This window comes from Nyctibius grandis, chromosome 2 (assembly GCF_013368605.1).
Source record: "Nyctibius grandis isolate bNycGra1 chromosome 2, bNycGra1.pri, whole genome shotgun sequence".
In the NCBI taxonomy this organism is placed as follows: Eukaryota; Metazoa; Chordata; class Aves; order Nyctibiiformes; family Nyctibiidae; genus Nyctibius; species Nyctibius grandis.
The window spans coordinates 101,980,255-102,000,756 of NC_090659.1; the positions used below are offsets into that span (position 1 = coordinate 101,980,255).

Sequence of the window (20,502 nt, forward strand, 5' to 3'; positions counted from 1 at the left end):
GGATTTTAACAGAATGTGAATAAACCACAAATTACAAATATAAAGGAAATAGATGTTTGTAAAATAAACTGCAGTCTGTGGTAGTAATCTCTTTTCAATTCTATTTCAGTATCTTCCAGGATATTTGCAAATACTTTCTTCTGTTTAGGGGCAGTTTCAGTGCTGAAAAATGGAACTGTTTTCTTCTTTAGCTCCTCTCTTCTCAGGATATATTTACTTTTTAAAAAGCAGCTCCTTCATTACTCTAAGTGCAGCAGCCAACAGGTCTTTCAAGTCAGGTATTTTCTAATATACTCCAGTCACGCTGGTTCTTGTCTGGCCTGCAAAAATTAACCTGCTCATACTGTCATAGTCTGAACAGTGTGTCTTTGGACCCTATGGGCATGTCTTTGGAGGTCCTGTGATCCTTGGTCTTACTCATCTCCCCACAGCCTCCTCCAACAGAACCACGGCCAACCTCCCCACCTCTTTTTCAGCTTCTTCAGGTTTCTGCTTCTATTCTCCTTTCTCCATTTCCTTCCACGTGCCAGGAGATAATGAATCCATCCTACCCTGTTCTAACATACACTGAAAAGAACTTAAAAAGTTCTTTTAGTTGAAAATAAATTCTATATTGGCATCACTTGTGACTGAAATCCTGTTAAATCCTAGGGTTGTATGAAAGTGTTGACATAGGTATGCTAACTATGAAGTAAGAAGGACAGTTTAGTCTTTGTGCTTGTCCAGTGCTGGGCCCTTTCTTAACTTGGAAGAGTTCCTGAGAGGGTAAACTTCTGTGATGTGACACATTTCCATGGGAAAGGAGTCTAGCTGCTCAACTTATTTCACACTGATTGCAAAGGAGTTTTTAAACAGCAGTGATTTTCATGCACTACTGAGATAGGCAGGTTCACACCAGCAGTCTGCTTCTCTACTTCACTATCAGTATTACACACCATTTAATAGCCTATTAAACACATACATTGCAAAATTCTTCCATTGTATTTTCTCACTCCTTCCAATAAATGGAAGGATACAGGCTCTCCAGCTAGCTGCCATACCAGTTTCTAGTTTCCTTTTTGGTCAGATGCATCTGCCTGCTCACATTCCAACACGACAAAAATACTTCATTTTCAATCAATCACATTCATACGTTTGGCTAACATGTATAGCTTGACTTCCTTACACCATCACAACAGAGCTCTACTATAAAATATAGAAAAATTTTCCACAGGAGGTATAACAACTCTAGAGAAACAGAACTTGAAGCCTGGAGTCTGTGATCTCATTATTTTATTTACCACTAGACCAGTTACATTTAGCTTTAATTTCACATTTGAGAATTGAGAGTTCTTAGCCAAAGGACTGTCTCAAATGCTATTAATAAATTTCTATTTATTTCTTATGAAATAATGTAATGTTGAAACATTATTGCATGAACAAATCAGTAAAGATACTTTTATAATGGATTACTAATAACATAATTCTGTTTCTGCATATGTTTATTTGCATGGCTCCCTGATGGCTCCTTAAAGCTGTCTTAACTGAAATGGCCACCCTGCTGCATACTAATCCTGTCTTAAGTTATTCATTTATTCTTGTGAGAATTTCTAACTGGAAGCACCAGTTTTCTCACAGTTGTTACAAATCATACTAAAGATATTGTTTGATCAGTTGAAGGTAATTGATTTGATTCATACACTTATCCAGTTCTCTTTCAGCTCCCTCTTACACTTAGAAAGTTCACAACGATATAAAAAAGAAGTAAAAAATTGTTATGGGCAGCCACAAAATAGATAAAACTTTTACGTGAAGAATATATGTGAAATGTTGTATTGAAACTGACACTGGAAGCCCCATCCAACATGGTTCTGGCTGTTATTGTGTTTCATTAGAATTTTGTTGAAATCAATGTACTAATATACAAAACTTCAGTGTTCCATGAATGTGCATTCTCCAAAAAACCCTATTTCATGAAAAAATTTCAAACAGAACAGTTGGTAACAGGTAGCAGAAAAGGAGAATGAGGTATCTTCTTCAACTATATACTGAAATATATCACATATATTCTAACACTGTGCTGTAACCTCCCAATTTGATCTTTTTTGCGTGCTGAAAAACAGACTCTTCCCAGATTGCCAGTGAACAGACTTAGTGGTAACTGTGGTGACTGAAATAGAAGTGGACTGTGATCTCCAGTTATAATAAATTTATTTCACAAGTGTCTGGGTGTATTTATTTGTGAAAACTAGTATTTATCAACAATGAAAGTCAGGGAATGGCTTTATAATGCTAAATACTCTTGTGTGCTAAAAAATTAGGCCACTCACTTTTCATAATGTTAAGTGGTAGGATAAGGACGGTATCACCCTTCAGTTGAATTGTGTTACGGTCAAGAACAGACACAGCAGTGGGGAAAAAGCAGTGCCTCTAAGCTCAGTATATTAGGGAAGACACTGACAATAAAAAGTATTCCATTAGCAGAGAAATGAATGAAGCTTGCTTTCCAGTGGTCTGTGTCCTACCTTCACTATCTCTGCAGTACAGTAAGCTCAGCTGTCTTACATAATATTTTTGCAAAGGCAAGAGAGAGGACTGATGTGTGTAGTCCAGGTCTAAGGCATGTGCTGACTGCCCAGCTGCCCATCACAAACCAGACTGTACAAAGGCTGAGTTTCACCTGCCTTTCTTGCAGGATGGGGGTTACATTCTTTTTTAGAGATATTCTAGGAAGTCAATCATCTTCAAATTTCTACCAACCTCTCAAATTTGGGTGAAATTGGTCAAAATATTCAAAAGCTTCAAAGTTTTGAGACTAATTCACAGACTGTAACTGCCTCAGGGTTTTTTTTTTTTTTTTAGGAAATCATAAAAACATAAGAAACACAACTCTACAATTTCAGTAAAACTAAAATAAAAGGACAGGAGTACATTTATATTTTATTTCTTGTTCTGTCAGTCTTACCTAAAAAGAGAGCATGTAGCAATAAAGGGAGGTGAAGAGCCCAGTCTTCTCTCACACTGTGATCCACTACCATCTCAGTCATGAAGATGACAGCAATATTGCACCTGGAAATGAAATCACAGTATCAGTTTGAAACCTATTTGAGATGGGAAAACAGTAATATGATGGCTATTTCTGAAGAAATAAACAAACTCTAAATTTTCAAGTTTGTAGCATTTCTTCTCAATATGTTTAATGCTGAAGCACCTTAGTTACAGTATTAAGCAGGTAAGTACCCATTACTGAAAAGAACACTATTACTGTCAGTACAAATAACGTAGAAGAATTTCAGAATATGCATAGCCTAGTTACAATAAAAGATCAAGGGGGGAAAGTACTATGAATAACAGCCACAAAGGCTTGGGAAAGAGAAATTCTCCTTTTCTGTTTTAGTTGTTTCTTCAGGCTGATTCTTATCAGAAAGTGATGTCCTGCATTGTAAATAGGCTTTCTGGTAGCAATCTGGTAGAATTGCAAGCCTTCATTACATGTTGACTTTAGCACTGGAAATCAGCAGAAATTGAAGGTATGATTTTCAGATGTTCTGAGTGGTAAGACAGTTGGATTGGTGTTGGTCAACCAGTAAGAGGAAACATCTCACTGTCTGAAATGTCAGAATGAGAAACTGCTCACCTATGAAGGGGTCCCCGGGGTGTGATGGTTTCTGGGAGGTAGTCCACAAGTGGTGCCCAGCATCCTCCATTGTAAGGCATGGGCAGGGGATGTGGTTGTTTGGTTTCAACAATATTCAATAACCAGCTTGTATATGGAGAAACAGGATCATCTGCATGGAAAAGCATTAAAACAGAGTGCATAAAAAACAAGTCTGGTTACCCATTTTGGAGAAATAATAAAATAGAGTTTATGCAAATGTATCAGCTCAGCTGTCTGGAATAATGTGATAAGATGACATGAGGTTTGCAAATTCCTGTGTTCAATAACAAGTGATGCATTTTTAATCCCTCTTTCACGCTGCTGGAAATTAAACAGATTCCAGGCAGATAGCACTGAATGATAGGAGCTGCAGCTGAATACCTGCTGTCACTTAGCAGCTTTGGATCAAAAGCACCAAGCAACAGACTTTCTCTTCAAAAATGAGAGAAAAGTTCAGCCAACAAAGCTGCTGTCGGAAGCCATCTGCTGCAAGGAGCCGCGTACCAGTGACACATTCTTGCAACTCCTCACCAATGCCCTGCTGAGTGATGCTACAAAAGCAGAAGTTAAATGTCCTGAATTAGCAAGGAGGCATAAGGAATGCAAAAACCATCTTCAGGGTAATTTTCTTTCAACAGGGATGAATTATCTCTTGAATTTCTCAAAGATGTATTTAACTTTGCTTCAGTATGACAGCTGCTGTATGTTAATAAGCAATAGATTTTTTTCTTCCATCTGGATATCTGCAATGATGTGGGTCAAGTAAGTTATTTCCACCACTTTCTGTCTTCTCTCAGCTGCACAGTTTTGTTCATCTCTTCTGCATTTTGTTCCCTCTCATTCTTCTAGATTTTTCCATTGGTCAGTTTTTATTTCTCAGGTCTGGCAGTCTGCAATACACTGCCATGGAAAGTATTCTTTCCAGCCCTGTTCTTGATATATATTCAAACATTGCCCTTTGTGAATTTTTAATGAGAGCATTATTTTTTTCTCTGTTTTTTTTTGTTACACTTTTGCATTTTAGGTAGGTTAGAAACTCTCAGCACTTTCCTTTTTCTAACAGCATGTATCTGATGCTTGTCTACTTTGCCACAGGAAACAAAACTGTTTTGATGCCAAAAGTATTAGAGCTAGCTTTTTCTAATGCATACCACTTCTTGGTTTTGACAAAATGTCTTCAGGTTTCCAGATCTTCAGGAGCCCTTCAGGAGCAGTAGCTGCTCCTCCAATCATTACTAAAATGCCAAATTTATCATTCCTGTTCTTCAGTGTCAGTCATCCAAGGAGCTCTTTAGATCTTTATGATTTAGACCTCTACTTATTTCTCTCATCCTCTGGAGGATGATTTATTAGTTATAGATAAAGAATAATAAACTGACCTAAAAATGTAGCAAAGTATAGCATTTTCACATATTCATCTTCTAAGGAATAACCAGATAATGTTTGCCAGATGCTTTTCACATAAAAAGCACTGCATGGTCACCATTTATTACTATCACTTTAAGAGTTTCACGTAAAACTGCATCATGAAGTCTACACTAACACCTAGCTCCTCACTCATGTTCTCACAGGTTTATGTGCAGACTGAGAAAAAAAAAAGAAGCACTTTGCACCTCAACATACAACTTTTGCCTGAACAAAAAAGTTTCTGTGCTGCAGAGCTGTGTTCCCTATTTATATACTCAGCAATACACATATGCTCAAGTAGGCTGAAGAGAAGAAAGAAGTCATACCACCAACTCCTTTGCAGCCTGGGCTGCCTGCCAGAGGGAATAAGTTGCACTTTCTTAACACAGGTTGCATTATTTATCTTGTAGAATGGCAAATGGTATAAGAATTACTCTTTCTTTTTAGAGTTCTATATAAATGTCAGTAGCTAAGTAAAATGTACTTTATTTTACATCTAGGTATTTGTATATTTGCGGAAGGAACCCCTGTGAGAAGCAAACCTTGCATAAATACTCACAGTACTACAAAGCTTGCAGGTACAGGCAGGAAAAAAACATTTGGACACTGTCTTGAGGAGACATTCCAAAAGAGCAAAGAAAATTTCAGTAGCTTTTAACCTTTTATTACTCTAAGCTCTTGTCAAAACCTAAGCTCTTTCAAAACTTTGTTCTGTTTTGAAAGATTGCTCATGCAGATCAGATTAGTGCTGATGCTCCAATTAACATCTGCTGAAGAATTTTTAGTAGCTGCAGCACTAGAAAGCTATAAAAAAAACAAGACTAGTGTACTAAAAGCCACTGAGTTTAATATGTTGCACACTTTTTTGTGTATTTAAATACTGCACTATGTACATAGACACATTTTGTAAATATTGTGCTTCATAATTATGAAAAATAGTTGTTCATATACATTAAATTATCCTGTCGTATTGTATTTGGTGGTGTTTCCATATTTTGCAGAAGAGTGTTGCTAAAAAATTACTTGGATTAAAGAATATATAAAATGTTTACTTTCTGTGTCAAAATACTGTAACAAAATGGTGCCCATAGCACCAAGACAAGACATCATAACCTCTATATTATTTGGCATAGCTTTATTAAGCCAGAGATGAAAGTCTATAAAAAGGTCTTGCCTTTTTTACACGTGGTTCGGGCCTAACCAAAATCTGTATATTGGCTTCCTTACAATTCACTCCAGAAATGAATTCAAACCATCCAACTCCTAAAATTTACACTGTCATTCAATAGTTGACAGAAATATCTTGATTTTCTTTGGAATCTCTGCTGAGCATCAAGTGTCCATTTATAGTCTGTTGAGCAGAAGTACATAAAGAACAAGTGTGCTCAGGAGCCCCACCTCACTCTTCCCTCTAACACAGGTTTGCATAGAGCAGCCAAAAACTGGTTGCAGGCAGCAGAGAAAAACTAAAGAGGAGATAAGGCCTCATTTTTGGAAACTCCTGGATCTCTTCTTCATGCTCATACAAAAGCACTTGATTTGGAGGGAAATACTGGTGAAGGGCACAGGTGGACTCGCTGTAATACTCTTGGAAATCTTTTGCCTTGCCATGTATGAATGGTTCAAGGTGTTACTGTCTGGAGGACTCTCTGCTGCTGCCTTCTGTGTAGTTCTCTGGCCTTTAATTAGGTTTGACTAAGCCCACGATTAAACAAAGGAAATAATAGATTAGTTAAATGAGGTATGAAGGTAAAATAGAGACGCTCCTTGTATGGTGATGCTACATTACTGTTCATACAGAACTTATACAGAGAGCCTCCACCAGTCATAAGAATGTTTTCCTCTCCCACCAAAACACCAGAGATTTCATCAAATTGAATAATAGAACTTACTTTTGTCATCATCATAAGATCCTCCGGAGCTATTACTGTACCTTGATTCTAGTCGGGTATGTGCTCTGATTACATTACTGAACCTTCAAATACAAGAAAAATCCTCATTAAAAACACAGACTGACATTAAACATCTGGACTGTATGCTTACTCTAGGAAAAAAAAACATTTCCTTATGCATGCACTTTTATATGGAAGTAGAGACAGCAATGTGAATGCAATGCTGTTTCTTTCCACAAAAGAACATTTTTGCAGCCAGTTTCTGAGAAGTTCTAACAGTGTGCTTCTGTGACACAAGCTTTTAAAATCTAGCAGAGAGAAAATGCTCTTGCTGCAAAGGTGTGATTTTCTTGAAGCAAGAAACTGTGCTAGGGCTGAACTGAGATATAAACTGTTCACAGCTAGTATTTTTTCACAGCCTATGTTCATGGGTAAAATTCTGGCAACCTGCTAAAACAGTAACTGACTGAATAGTCCAAAGTCAAGCCCGCACAAGTATCAAGCAGGAAAAGCTGCAGCAGATCACCCTTCAAGAGGAAAATCCAGGAACTGTCAGAGAAGATCTAGCAGAGAAATTAAGGGATATGAGAGCCAGAACAAACTGTTCACAGCTGTGCTCAAATCTGCCACAGATCCATGATAAACTAATTTTTACTGGTGATCTCCTTTGGCTTCCTCCTGCTCCTTGTGCTGTCAGTGTAATCAGGCCTGAAGCGGAGGGAGAGGAGTCAGGCAGGAGCCTTACACACTAGCGAGGATGTAAAAACATCATCATTGCTGCAAAGCTAGGAAATTAATTACAAATAACCACGTTAAAACAACTATATCAAACAAAACCAGGCTGAAAGTTCTCTATGGAACATTCAATTCAATTTCTTACTAATGTGCATACATATTTTTGCAGGGTATTTAATTATACATTGACATATTATGCTGTTTCCAAAGCATGCCTGTATCATAAGGGCACAATAAATTCATTGTAAAGGTGACAAAAAGGCATCATGAGCCATCTTAATTCTTCCCTTTTCTATCTTTTCAGTATCTTTTCTCCTATATTTTAATAAATTCCTTTAATAAATGCGTACAAACTGACAACTACTGACATATTTATCTGGAATACCTAAAAAAATAAAAAAGATAAAAGAAGAATAAAGTTAAGGAAAAGATATAAAGAAATACGCAGAGATGAATTCTATCCTGTATGAAACAAACGGAGAATAAAGGTCATAGAAATGACTTGAGAGCAGGGCATTTTACATCACCTTGTGTCAACATAAAACCAGACATCTACTGATTAGCTTCATATTCATTCCAAAAATGCCCACATTTATAAGAATAGTTTGTTTACAATCTATTACCTTCTGTAAACATTATTTACAGGTCTTCACACATACAGTGGATATTAACGGACATTGTAAGATTGACACCTTGGTTTTGAAGTGTAGACGCACTTATAGCTTCTAGTGTTTTTGATAATGTAAATGCCAGCAATGAATTCAGGCAAATTATTTTACTTTTTTTTCTGAGAAGTCTTTCACTAGGAATGAGGATATCACTATCAGAACTTTGTAATCTTCCTTTCATTTTTATCATATAGACTCTGGCTGATTTGAATGCCAAAAATCTTTTTGGAGTCACATTTAAAATTTACATAAGACAAGAAACCCTGAAAACACAGTTAGATTTAAAGTATAGCAGGAGATGAACTTTGCTCAACTTATCTGCAAATCACCTGAACAAAAATCTAACTTAAAACTATATAGTCATAAATATTTACGCAAAGAATAATAAAAAATTAATCCAGAGCAAAAATGGTTTTATCTTCCTTTTAAGTACATTTCTAGTGCATATGCTGAAAACCATCATTTGAGTCAAATCCTCTTTCCTATCACTTTGAAACCTTACTTAGTACTGAGTGCCATTTTTTACTTACATTTAAATTAGCAGGCAGACATAACTAACCTGATAAAATGCTACTCATGTTTATAACGTGTAAAAGGCAATATCAGGAAAAACTATTTTACTTTGAGGGTGGCAGAGCACTGGAACAGGCTGCCCAGGGAGGCTGTAGAGTCTTCTTCGCTGGAGATATTCAAAACTCGCCTGGACATGACCCTGTGCAACATGCTCTAGGGGAACCTGCTTTGGCAGGGGGTTGGACTAGATGATCTCCAGAGGTCCCTTCCAACCACAACCACTCTGTGATTCTGTGATTCTGTGATTCTGTGACTCAAAAGGTTCTGAAGTACAGAAAAGTTTGCTCACATAGTTGTCTCTGTACCTCTAAGCCCTGAACTTGTGGAAGGTGGACTGGACTACTGAAGTGATACTAGCGACTATCAGGAACAACAGACTAACGTAATACTAATGTACTTACTAATTAACACTATTAGAAGTCATTCAAAGCCTCTTCAAAAATAAGAGGGTTTCAGTGAGAGAAGAAATATATATCTGTCTGCGCTCGCAGATCTGATGGCCCTTAAGCTTTGCATTTATGGGTCCATCATTTATCAGTATGTGCCATAAGTAGTAAAAGAATAAACTGAATGTATGATTTCTAATAAAAATATTTTATGTAGCTTTTCTGTGTAAGACATTTTGTCCAGACAAAGGAGGTGTCCTTGCAATCATGGATACAAATCTGCATACTAAATTTTACTCGCTGTCCATGAAATCAAAAGGTGTGATCAGACCTGATTTTTAATAAAGATTTTAATAGTCATTATTTGGTACACACTTGATTTTCTTTCTCCTTTGTGGATAATTGCTACAAAACCACAATCTACTTAGCACAATTTATTCAACGTAGGTTTAACAGATGTGCCTCCTCAATGTATTACCAAACAACACTCGAACTAGAATCATGTGGACAGCTTTTTTTTTTTTTTTTTTTTTTCACATACACTCATTTTAAAATGGTCTTACTGGGATAACGCCACTTAGGATCAGGCCAAGCATCAGAGTTCCTCACAAAACAATGCAGAATTTTGCCCAACATCTCACCCTTAGCCTAGGAAAATGGATACATTTTGGAGGACAAAAAAACAAACCACAAACCTTTCATCAGTCTCTTTCACCATTCTGTTCTCCTCTACATCAGGAAAACTATCTTGGCCAGCTACAACAGTGTTACTGCTAGAGGTGGTTCCTGTATATGAGATGTCAATAAGAACACCTGTTATGTACAGCAGCCAGTATTTCCAAAGCAATAAAAGACCATAACTTTATTTTTTTAGCAGCTACAGTCAAAGTGATCATCCTGCAAGTACTTGTACATATGAATGAACACTGTTACCTCTACAAAACAGGACCTGCTTGCATGGCTGACTGGTGTAAAATTTACATGCTTTGAGGGGTAGATTAACATAATGATGCACTTCCACTCTTTGAACTAAGCTTATTCTTAGATGACATAACCTATTGTTTTTTAAAGAATTTGGTAAAACATTGACAAGGTTGAATTTGGGGTGGGTGTCTCATGTATCTTTGATTACTGCAGCTTAGAAATAGCCTTTCACCTTTGAAAACAGAATTGCCACACAGTTGAGGCTGTCTGTTTTCAGGAAACTGTGCTGCTTTGGTGTGTCTGCCGTAATCACAGCACTGGTGATGACTTTTTGTTCTGAGAAACTAGTGGTAGAAGAACCACCGCATAAGAGTTCTGAACAGCACCAAACATTGGCAATATCCTATTAAAATAGTTGAGAGAATTAACCACATATTTAGAAAGCATATACAACATTAGGAATCAAAAAGAACTATAATTTACATGTGCAACAAGGCCCTGAAACCTGCACTATATATATACACAGATCTGAATGGTGCAAAACTAAGAGGTTGTTTTTTAGAAGAGATGAAGACTGGAAAGAGCAGGAGAACATAACTGAAAGTATATTTAGGTCATACCAGAAGCTGCAGCTGAGGCTTTGTTACTGGCAGCAAAACGGTAAAATGGAGGATTATCGCAATGCTGGACTATTGGGTTCACTGGGTCAGTTTGCTGCAGCTCAAAAAGAAGCTCTTCCATTGTCTGAATAGTGTTATTGCGACATAGATATATTGCAACCTTTTTTATCTAGAGAAGAAAATAACAGTTATTAAACTCTGTCCAAAGTGAATTACCAAAGAAATCAAGACATTTACACTGCAGGACTGAAAAGATCCAGAATGCAAATGTTACTCCTGGACATACACCACACCCACATAACTGCATCCATCTTGTTCATCAGAAGTAAAACTGCTCACTTTGATACCAAAATCATTTCCCCAGCAGAGTGAGTCTGTGATCTAATTACCTCAAAGTTTTTGCTTACCATCCACAAATGAGCTGTGTAGGTATATAACAATATAACATACACATATACAAAACCCACCTGATTTTGTACCTATCATTTAAGGATATCAGCATTAACTCTGAAACACACTCAGGGATTTATAGTTTGAGTATGTGATTTCCAATGAAGATGAATCTTACTCTCCTGAATGGAACAAACTTCCATTCTAGAAAGCAAGATCCACCCAAAACAGATGCTTCTAGTGGAACTAATACACTACACTGAACTGCCTGTTGGCCTCCCCAAGTATTGCTGTTCTTATACTCTTAAATTACTTCCACTAAAATAACTTCCTGACTGTTTCTCTTTCCCTCTTATTTTTTTCCTTTTCTTTTGCTTAAAGTAGAGAAAATGCACATATTCAAAGTCTCTTTTACTCTACTGTGCTAAAAATTTCCCAGGAACTTCCCAGATACAATTCCACCTCCTTTTCGAGGCTCATTTCTAGTTGGGCTCACAGTGCCACTTCCAGCTTCTTTCACCCCAGAAGGTGTCACGTTCCCTACATTAAGGCTCTGCTAAAGAGGTTCTGAACTATATTCTGAGAAGACTTTCAGTACATATGTGAAAGAAAGGACAGCTCAGCAATTTGCACTGGGGCACTGGGAAAAAAATGCTTAAAGGAAACATAAGACACAAAGCAATGAATTTAGCTGATTGGAAAAAAAAATTTTAAAAATGTACGTCAGGCATGCTTTTGGCTTGGACCCACACAGGCAGAACAGATGGCTGAAGGCATGAAGCAGCTGGTGACTGCCTTGGGGCACAGAGGGCTCCAAAAGGAGACGAGTAAACTGGCAATCTTGCAACTGCGTGGTCTTTTGAGCCCAGGTGAGCTGGAACAGTCCTGATAAACTGTTCAAATTATCTTTATTTACTAATGTGTATGTGTTATGTACATGATAATGGAAGATACATGTTTATGGTATCAGCAGTCTTGTGTAGTTAGCAGAGTTAGGTATGATTTCTTATCTGTAAACTCCAGGGCATTATCAAAACACTGAGCAGATGCCTGTGATAAGCCTGGTGTATTTTGGTGTATTTTCCTACTCCAGACAAAGCTATCAGTTAAGGGGTGACTCATAAGCACAGTCAGGCTTCCTACAGAAGTTAGAAACTTTTTCAGCTTTTGCAAAATCTGAGAATCAGACTTTTAACTCAACATTACAAAACACAGACCAACAGGGTGGCAGAAAACACAGGAACCTTGTCAGCTGCCGCCACCAATGAAGACCTGATTGTCTTGTTAACAGCCACTGGAAGCCTGGGAGGGAGAGCAGAAAAGTCCCACCTGCAAAATAGGGGATGCTGAGCAGATGAAGCCTGAGATGCCAAAACAGACTGCTCTCTTCGTGGAGTAAGAGGGCTGTATTGTCCTGGAGGAGGACAGGACTGTGAGAGCCAAGGCTTTGAGGCAAGCAGGGTTGGAAAGAATTTGAAGAAAGGAGAAGGGCTACAGGTAGGAAGGGGGTTTGGGGTAGGCTGCTCAGAGCTGTGGGATGGCAGCAGTTTTGGAAAAAGGTTATGTTGAAAGCTCTGGGTTGGCAAGTACCTGGAGCGGGGGATGAGGTGTGTGAGGGGCTCCTGGGCAAGAAGCAACAGGGTTATCAGGCATCTCCAATCAGGCTACAGATTTAGGAGCAAGACATATACTCAGCACAGGACTACTCCTTCCTCTTAGAAAACTGCCCCTATCCCTTTTGTAAGCTGTTACAAATACAACAGCTCTCATTTAGTCTCTAATCTCTGTAATTTCCACTTGTTCTCTGCCAACACAGCTCCTCCTGATGGAGGCCACCTTTGGGCCTGATCCCAAGCCTGTCATAGATTGTAGGATGAGTCAGGTTAGAAAGACCTAGGAGGTCTCTCATCTAACCTCCTGCTAAAAGCACTGGAGAGCCTCTGTCACTCTGTCACAATTGATGGAAAGATCTTCATTACCCTCAAGATATTTGGGATCAACTCCTTTGTCTTCTTCTCATATAAACCTTGAGCTTGTTCTTACAGCAACTCTACTTTCAAATCTTTCCTCTTTTGATTAGCTAGGCAACACTGACTTTGCATATATATGCACTGATTTGAGAATACAGAACAGTAAACCCTACAAACAAAAGGAAACCAACAGCATGTCTAACAACATCTTGAAAATTTTTATGGTCTTCTATATTTCCTTTATTCTATTATGCATAGCAGTCTTCATAAACACTTTAAGCAAAGTATTATTTTGGCAACTCTAAATGAAGGATGTTTATGAGGCTTTTTAGATGTTTAATCACATTAATAGTAATTTCAAATTTATTTCAGGGAAATCAATAGAAATAGACTAATTACTAAAACAGCATATTGTAATTGTGCTGGAAAATTTACTAAATTTAGATTCTGTTTCACGCAGCCACTGAGCAATAAGGAACATGGGAATGGGACCATCTTGCTTTTCTCAGACAGCCCTGATTTTATTTTAACTTGAATAACAACAATATCCTGCACAGTTTGATTTGCACGTTGCAGGAACAGTTATATAATTCATGACAGCCAAGCAAAGGCAAAAGCTGATATGGTAAGGAGCTTATAAAGGTTAGCTATCTTGTGCCTCTTGAGATGTCCCACAGAAAGCCTTAGTCTGCTAAAGGAGAAGAGAATGTAGCACTTTCTTATAACTACATGCTTTTCTGTAGGAACGTCTAACAAACAAGCTAATAAGATCATAGCATGTTATGTCCCATTCATGATATAACATCCATTGTTTGAAGGACTTTCAAAATTTGACTAATAGCTTTGTAAACTAATTGATTACCGAGAAAAACTATAAGCATTTAGTATTTTTACTTCTCTTCATTTTTCATGCAAATTATTTAACCTCTGAACAGTCATTCTGTCTTTTTAATAAAATTTTAAATATATATATAAGTTGCATATTTTTATGCTATTCTGACATGAAAAAATATTTCTAATATTGTTTCTTATTCATTCTGGCAATTTGTGGGCAGTCCCTGTTACTGGCCCCTTACACAGACGTGCCAAGTTGCTCTTTGCTTGAGTGGAGCCCACCTCTTGACATGAGGTGTGCTCCACTGGTGGAGACTGAGATTCCCACTACTCAATTCCTTTCTTGAATTTGAGTTTCTTGGCTCATTTATTCCCCCAATTTAACTTTGTACAGTGTGCTATGTGTTATATGTTGGTACTTCTTATTTTTGAAATAGAAATTCATTTTCTGCAGGTGATAGCTGTTTTCTTCATTAAAACCTGTGCAACCAATAGTAAATAAAATAAAGCGCAAACACTTACATAAGGTAAAAGGATGGTATCACTGCTAACACCACACAAACTAATGAGAAACTGCAGTGTTATCCTAAGGTTGTTACTCCATTTTTCATTGTTGGCCAAAGCATTCCAGACGTTTTCCATTTCTGGTCCGGGAATTTCATCTCCATACTGCAAAGGATCATAGGCATACATTTCTTGAAACACACAGACCTCCAAACTAAGGCATGCTCTTTTGTAGCATTTTCTCATGCAAAACCAACAGTAAAATGCTGTAAAAAGTGACAAAACAATATTTTCAAAAGCTACCTGACAGACTTCAGAGCATAAATTCTATTTAAAAGTATTTAGGTTCAGATCCACAGAAAGAATTAAATCACAAAAAAAACCCCTCTTTCAGGAATGTAAATTCAAAAGGTGATCCTAAAATCAAGCAGTTTATTGGTTTTGTTCAAGCAACTGAAGTTCTGTTTCTGCATGTCTGTACCTAAGTGCTTCAGCCTTCACAGTAGTGAACAATTTGGCACCTCTCTCCTGAGTAAATCCTAGCAAAATGAAGCATTAGGCATCCCTTTGCTTTCACATTGGAAATGAGCAGCTTTTGCTCTCTTTTGCAAGACACAGTTATAGGAATGACTCCCTCTTGTCCAGTCATTTAAATGGTTAGTGCATGCATCCAGGATGTGGGAGTCTAAAATTGAAGTTGTTCTGTTTCCTGTGTAAAATCCTTGGCTCCCACTTCTAGAAGACTGTTTTAACCACTGTACAGACTGACATTCTGCTAGGAGAGGAGTGGCAACCTCCAGGTCATGCTATTCTACTGAAAATTATTGAATACATATTAGCTACATCTACACTGTCACTGGCATCTACATCTACTGTCATCTACAGTGGCACTTGCAGGAGCCAGTCCCTTTATCACACATACAGCCTCAAAGCTAGGTCAATCAATATGGTTTGAAGAAAGCATACATGTTCACTCTGGAACAAAAAATGTGTGTGGTTTTGGAAGCAACTTACTCCAAGGACTGCTGCTGATAGTCAGTAAAGATGAGACTGCATCACACCTGTTTTCAACCCATAACATTCCTCTAACAATATCCTAGACACTCTGTACCATCAGATAATTCACAAGACAGTATCATGCCCTGGGTATGCAACAAGTATCAAAAAAACATTCTGGTGGGTTGAAGTGCAGCCCTCACATCACTTCAGACATGCTCATATGACAAAATGCACATAAAAGAATAATTATGTTTTACTTACAGGGCCTCAACATGAGGCAAGATACAGAATCAACTGCTATGTAGCTTGGATACAGACATTCTGCTCGAGAGAGGATTAACCTTGAGCAGGACAGGAAATGTGAACCACTCTGTCCCATACGACATAGGTACCAGGCATTACTTCCTGGAGTTTATGTATTAGCAGTTTAGACATATGTACTGAATCTGGCAAAAGCAGTGCCAAAGCAGGGACGGTGCACTAGTATAGCAGCCTGCAACTTAGCAATGAGGAGGAAAAGACGGATTCCTAGTACCTTCTCCACCAGCTGCTTAGGCATTTTACATGAAAAAGTAATTGGACAAAAGGAATCCCATGTCCTTTATCAGGACCTGGGATATAAAATACCTTACCTTTTACAAAAGAATGCTTTAACTAGCACCTTAGAAATTTATACTAATTTTTTCCTTTTCTCTCTCTCAAAGAATATTTAAGTGTTTCCTAGAAAGTACAAGATCTTCCATGGGACAAATTCCAGGTGCTCATTCTCACCCCCAAATAAACTTTCATCTGCTGCCTTAGACATTAACCCAAGAGGTGATACATGAGGGAACTGAACTTAGTTTCTCTATAAATAATCCTTAATGCTCTCACTATTGAGTTTTTTTAAAAAGGGTGAAACACTTTCCTTTGTTCATGTTTTGAAAGAGAACAGTTTTAGCATTGTCCTTAAAAGTGAAGGAATTTTTTAAAAAAGAAGGCAGTGTCTGATTAGCACAAACTGTTCCAGTGCAAAATTTCTGGTATCAGATGGAAGAAACCTAAACACCTTTTCATAGAATCATCATAGAATCATCGTGATCTTTTGCTTAAGAAACATAAGCTTGATTATTTCAGAAATTGTTTTACAGGTTTTTTTTTTGTTTGTTTTGCTTTTTTTACCTTGGCTGTCATATACATGAGATTATTAAGAACCAATGAGGTGGCCTCAGGAGAGCCCCAGCCATTGCCTTTTAGTCCACTTGTGACTGTTATTTCCCCATCCTTATCTTTCAGTTCATCTTCTGGAGTGGTAGGGCTTGAACCAGGGAGGAGCAGTCTGTTGTCTACAAGTTCAATATTATGAAGCCATGGTAGCAGATAGGTAAGCATGATCTGTCTTCCATTTGGATGTGTTGTTGGAAATCGCTGGCTTACCTCTAAAATAGTAAAAGTTGAAAAGGACATGTTAGTTTATGAAGGAAACCTTAAATACATAGTTTAAATTGGATTTCTGACATGTTTTAGACTACCTGATGGTTTTTACCTTGCAAACCACAAGCATATAAAAGCATATACTTGAGCTTCCTGAAGAGAAATGTTAATTTAATGGTCAATAATAGCAAGCAATTGGTCAGGTCTTCTGTTTAAAACAACTAACATAGTCTGGGCTTAGAAACAGAAAGTCACTCCTTGTTACTGTGTTATGTATTATGTGAAACGGATGTCAGTAAAGAGGAGAAAGGATAATTCAGTTACTGGCTGTTATTCTAGAATTTCAAGAGCTTTTGGAGAATTACAATAAACATACAAAAGTGTTCTGCAGAATTACAAGTGCCCCATCAGAGTCCACATTTCTAAGCTACAGTTTAAATCTTAAAGCACGTATTAAACGGAGTTTACAAAAACACCTTGCATATATTAGGAGCCTTATTTCCTGTAGGGAGGCCTATAAAATTCATAGTCGGCTGCCAGTCCAGGAGTCCTGTATACAGCACTTTATATAGTTTATAAAAAAAGAACTGGCACTGTAAGGGAAAGGGATTTGGAAAATCTGGGATAAGAAATACAGTGACAGGCTTCCTGCCAAGGTGAACCACATTAGCTCTCTTCACCAGAATTCTTCTGTAAAATCAGCACAGTTAGCTTTTCCTTTCTTTCCTCATTGCCTGTTTTTAAAAAATCTTCAAGACATACACTGTTCTCTCTCCTTATGATTTTAGATATATAGAAAGGGGCTCTGATTTGGACTGTGTATCTGAGTTCTTTTAAATGACATAGTCACTACAGCAATATGAATAGACGGTAACAGTAATAATGAACATAATTTGCTTTTTTTAAGATAAATGAGCCATCAGAATTTCCCTACACCAGTTATAAATAACTCATGGTATCTTGGGCACTAAGAAATGGATGATGTATTGTTCCTTTACCCTTTCTCCAGCCCCTACAGACTGAGTAAAAACAACAGAAAGGGTTTTTATGAGCCAGTAAGAATTCCCATGATTACAGACATTGCATTCTGTTATTTAAAAACTAAAGCAACACATGAAGATGGATTAAAACAGACAGATAGGTCTCGAAATGTAATTGTTCCCAGGAATGGTCTCAGAGTGGGCACATTCTGAATGGTACTCCTACAGGTCTGATTCTTTAACATTTTTCTCAGTAACCCTGACAAAATGTATTTCTGATAAAATTAAAATCATACTAATGACTTGCATAGGGGCAAATAACAGAAGACAGAGATCACTCATTTAGAGTGATTTGAGTCATTGGTAAAACTGGACACATGCAATCAATCTTTTCAAAGTTAGAGGCATGTTTATATAAAATGAAGAATTCTATCCTCACAAGTATAATGTATACAAATGTAAAAAGAATCACTAGCTTAACATGAGAACCCATTATAGGAGATTTTGCCAATGTCACTTTAACTTATCCAGGGTCATTCTAATTTCAAAGTTACCCTAAGATGACACAAGTGGCACAGAAACCCCAACCAAGGTTTTTAAATAGCTATTCTATACTTTGTTTAAGTACCTCTAGGAAATATATATTGCATTCCTAAACCTGATTTGACCTGAACAAGAATAAAACCAGGTCAAGCTAAATTTATAAACGGAATTCTGTTCACAGGTGGAAATGTCTTAGCACTCTACCATTTGTACAAAAATGTAAAGTAGATAATAAGTTAAATAGATACAGGTACCTGAAAAAAGTGGAAGGGTAAGTTCAGGATACATCCTTGCTAGTTCATATGAAAGAAAGGCAAGTGAGACACTGTAAAGAGGTGGCAATGGACCATGTGTACCATACAAGATACTGCCCGGTCTTTGCTCAGCTACCTTTTTTGAATAAACAAAAAGCTTTGATTCAAGGATCTATGAAAGAGAAAAAAACAATGTAATGAGACAATAAAAATTCATTAATTCAGGAAATGTCAGCATTTGAAGTTTAGATATCAGGGAATGATCTACATGCTTTGGAGTATACTCCAAATTTGAAAGACAACATAACTAATATTTTCCCATTAATTTTCATATAAATATTTCCATAAGTATTTATAACCAAGACAAAACTAATTGTTTATTTTCAAAACAAAACTAAAAAAGCAAATAAACAGTACTTTATCAGAAGTTCACAAAAAAACCCCAAAGATAGGAGGACACAAGCATTTCGTTGTTTTAAAAAAAAGTAGCTGATACATGCCTGCATAAGTTGCATGGAAATTTCATAAATCTCTCTGTTGGTGTCAGATGCCTTGAACAGTACCAAGTTTAAAAGCGTCACTATATCAAAAGGATAGTTCCTAGAGGAATAAACAGAACATATTTGTGAATGTTGGTGAGGAATGCAGATTATATTCACTCTGATTTACTCTCTAATACAGTCTAAAGAGAATGTCATCTTTCTTTTCTTTGTTCTACTACCAGAATATGGGAAAGGGAGCTTTTATGAACACATGCTGTTTGATCAAAGGGCCATCTGGTGAATGGGAAGAAAGAAGGGATTATTTATAATTACCTTAGACTAATGCTTAGGAATGCACTGACTTACCCACAGTGAGAAATGCAATATCTGTGTCTATAACTGTCAATTCATTTTAATTTATAACTTAAACTGCTTATAGAACAGGCCAACACCCATGAGAGAAGATGGGTAGCACAAAAATTTCCAGGGATAAAGTGCTACTTCTTAAGCCAAGCTACAATTATAACAGTCCCTTTGGAGAAAAGGCACTCTCTCTGACATGAACGTTCCTAGATGTTAGACAGTTCTATCAAAATTGTTTTCAAAGAGTAAACACAAGGAACTGCTTCAAAAAGTCCACTGTCTATGAAGTCAACATTAATTGTAAGGGTAAACATATTAAAGTGTCAACCTAATGAGACTATTGCTAGAAAAGCAATTCCCATGTCACAGTATTTGGATTTTCACTAAATAAGTTTCCACTTTTTCATGATGATTTGTAAATGCACCTGATTCAATTGTGAACCATCATTTTCTCATCCTAGATGTGGGCTACTGTGCTCCTGGATGGCTACAGAATGCCTATTTGAATATTTTAGTGTTAAAAATATGGCAAATACATGTGTGGCATGGAACATTCTTAGTAATTCCAAATAATAGCTGCAGTGTATCCTCTACAAACAGTAGAGGAGCTGCAGTGTATCTGTTTGCAAACATGAAGTTTTGTTCATATTTTTAAAATCTTAGTATAATGCAGTCTATAGTCTAGTTGTTCCTGTAAGAACAAAATGTTTTTACAGATAAATTCTAAAATACTTGACTTGGTTTGATTTGCTATTCCCAAGTATTTCTCTATTGAACTATGCTGATCACGTATCTTGCCAAACTATTTTTTGTCAAGACTAAAATTTTCAGATTTTAATTGGATGCAATTTATTTTCTTTTTTTTTTAAGACTGTCATTAAATTTCTTTACAACTTTTGTCTTGAAAAGATACAGAAAAAAAATAAAA

The 20,502-nt window shown here is 37.0% G+C and overlaps 1 protein-coding gene across 7 annotated transcripts in view; it reads right to left on the reverse strand.

Annotated features, from left to right (window-relative positions):
• FRY (FRY microtubule binding protein) overlaps positions 1–20,502 on the reverse strand; it is a 241,653-nt gene that overhangs the window by 55,200 nt on the left and 165,951 nt on the right. For all 7 annotated transcript variants that reach the window (XM_068417918.1, XM_068417929.1, XM_068417910.1 and 4 more), the window contains 9 exons: positions 19,230–19,329; positions 18,730–18,901; positions 16,701–16,957; positions 14,559–14,705; positions 10,843–11,011; positions 9,994–10,084; positions 6,937–7,019; positions 3,617–3,767; positions 2,945–3,048 (listed from right to left, as the gene is read on the reverse strand). In XM_068417918.1, the coding sequence (XP_068274019.1) occupies positions 2,945–3,048; positions 3,617–3,767; positions 6,937–7,019; positions 9,994–10,084; positions 10,843–11,011; positions 14,559–14,705; positions 16,701–16,957; positions 18,730–18,901; positions 19,230–19,329 (1,274 nt within the window). The remainder of the gene's footprint in view (positions 1–2,944; positions 3,049–3,616; positions 3,768–6,936; positions 7,020–9,993; positions 10,085–10,842; positions 11,012–14,558; positions 14,706–16,700; positions 16,958–18,729; positions 18,902–19,229; positions 19,330–20,502) is intronic.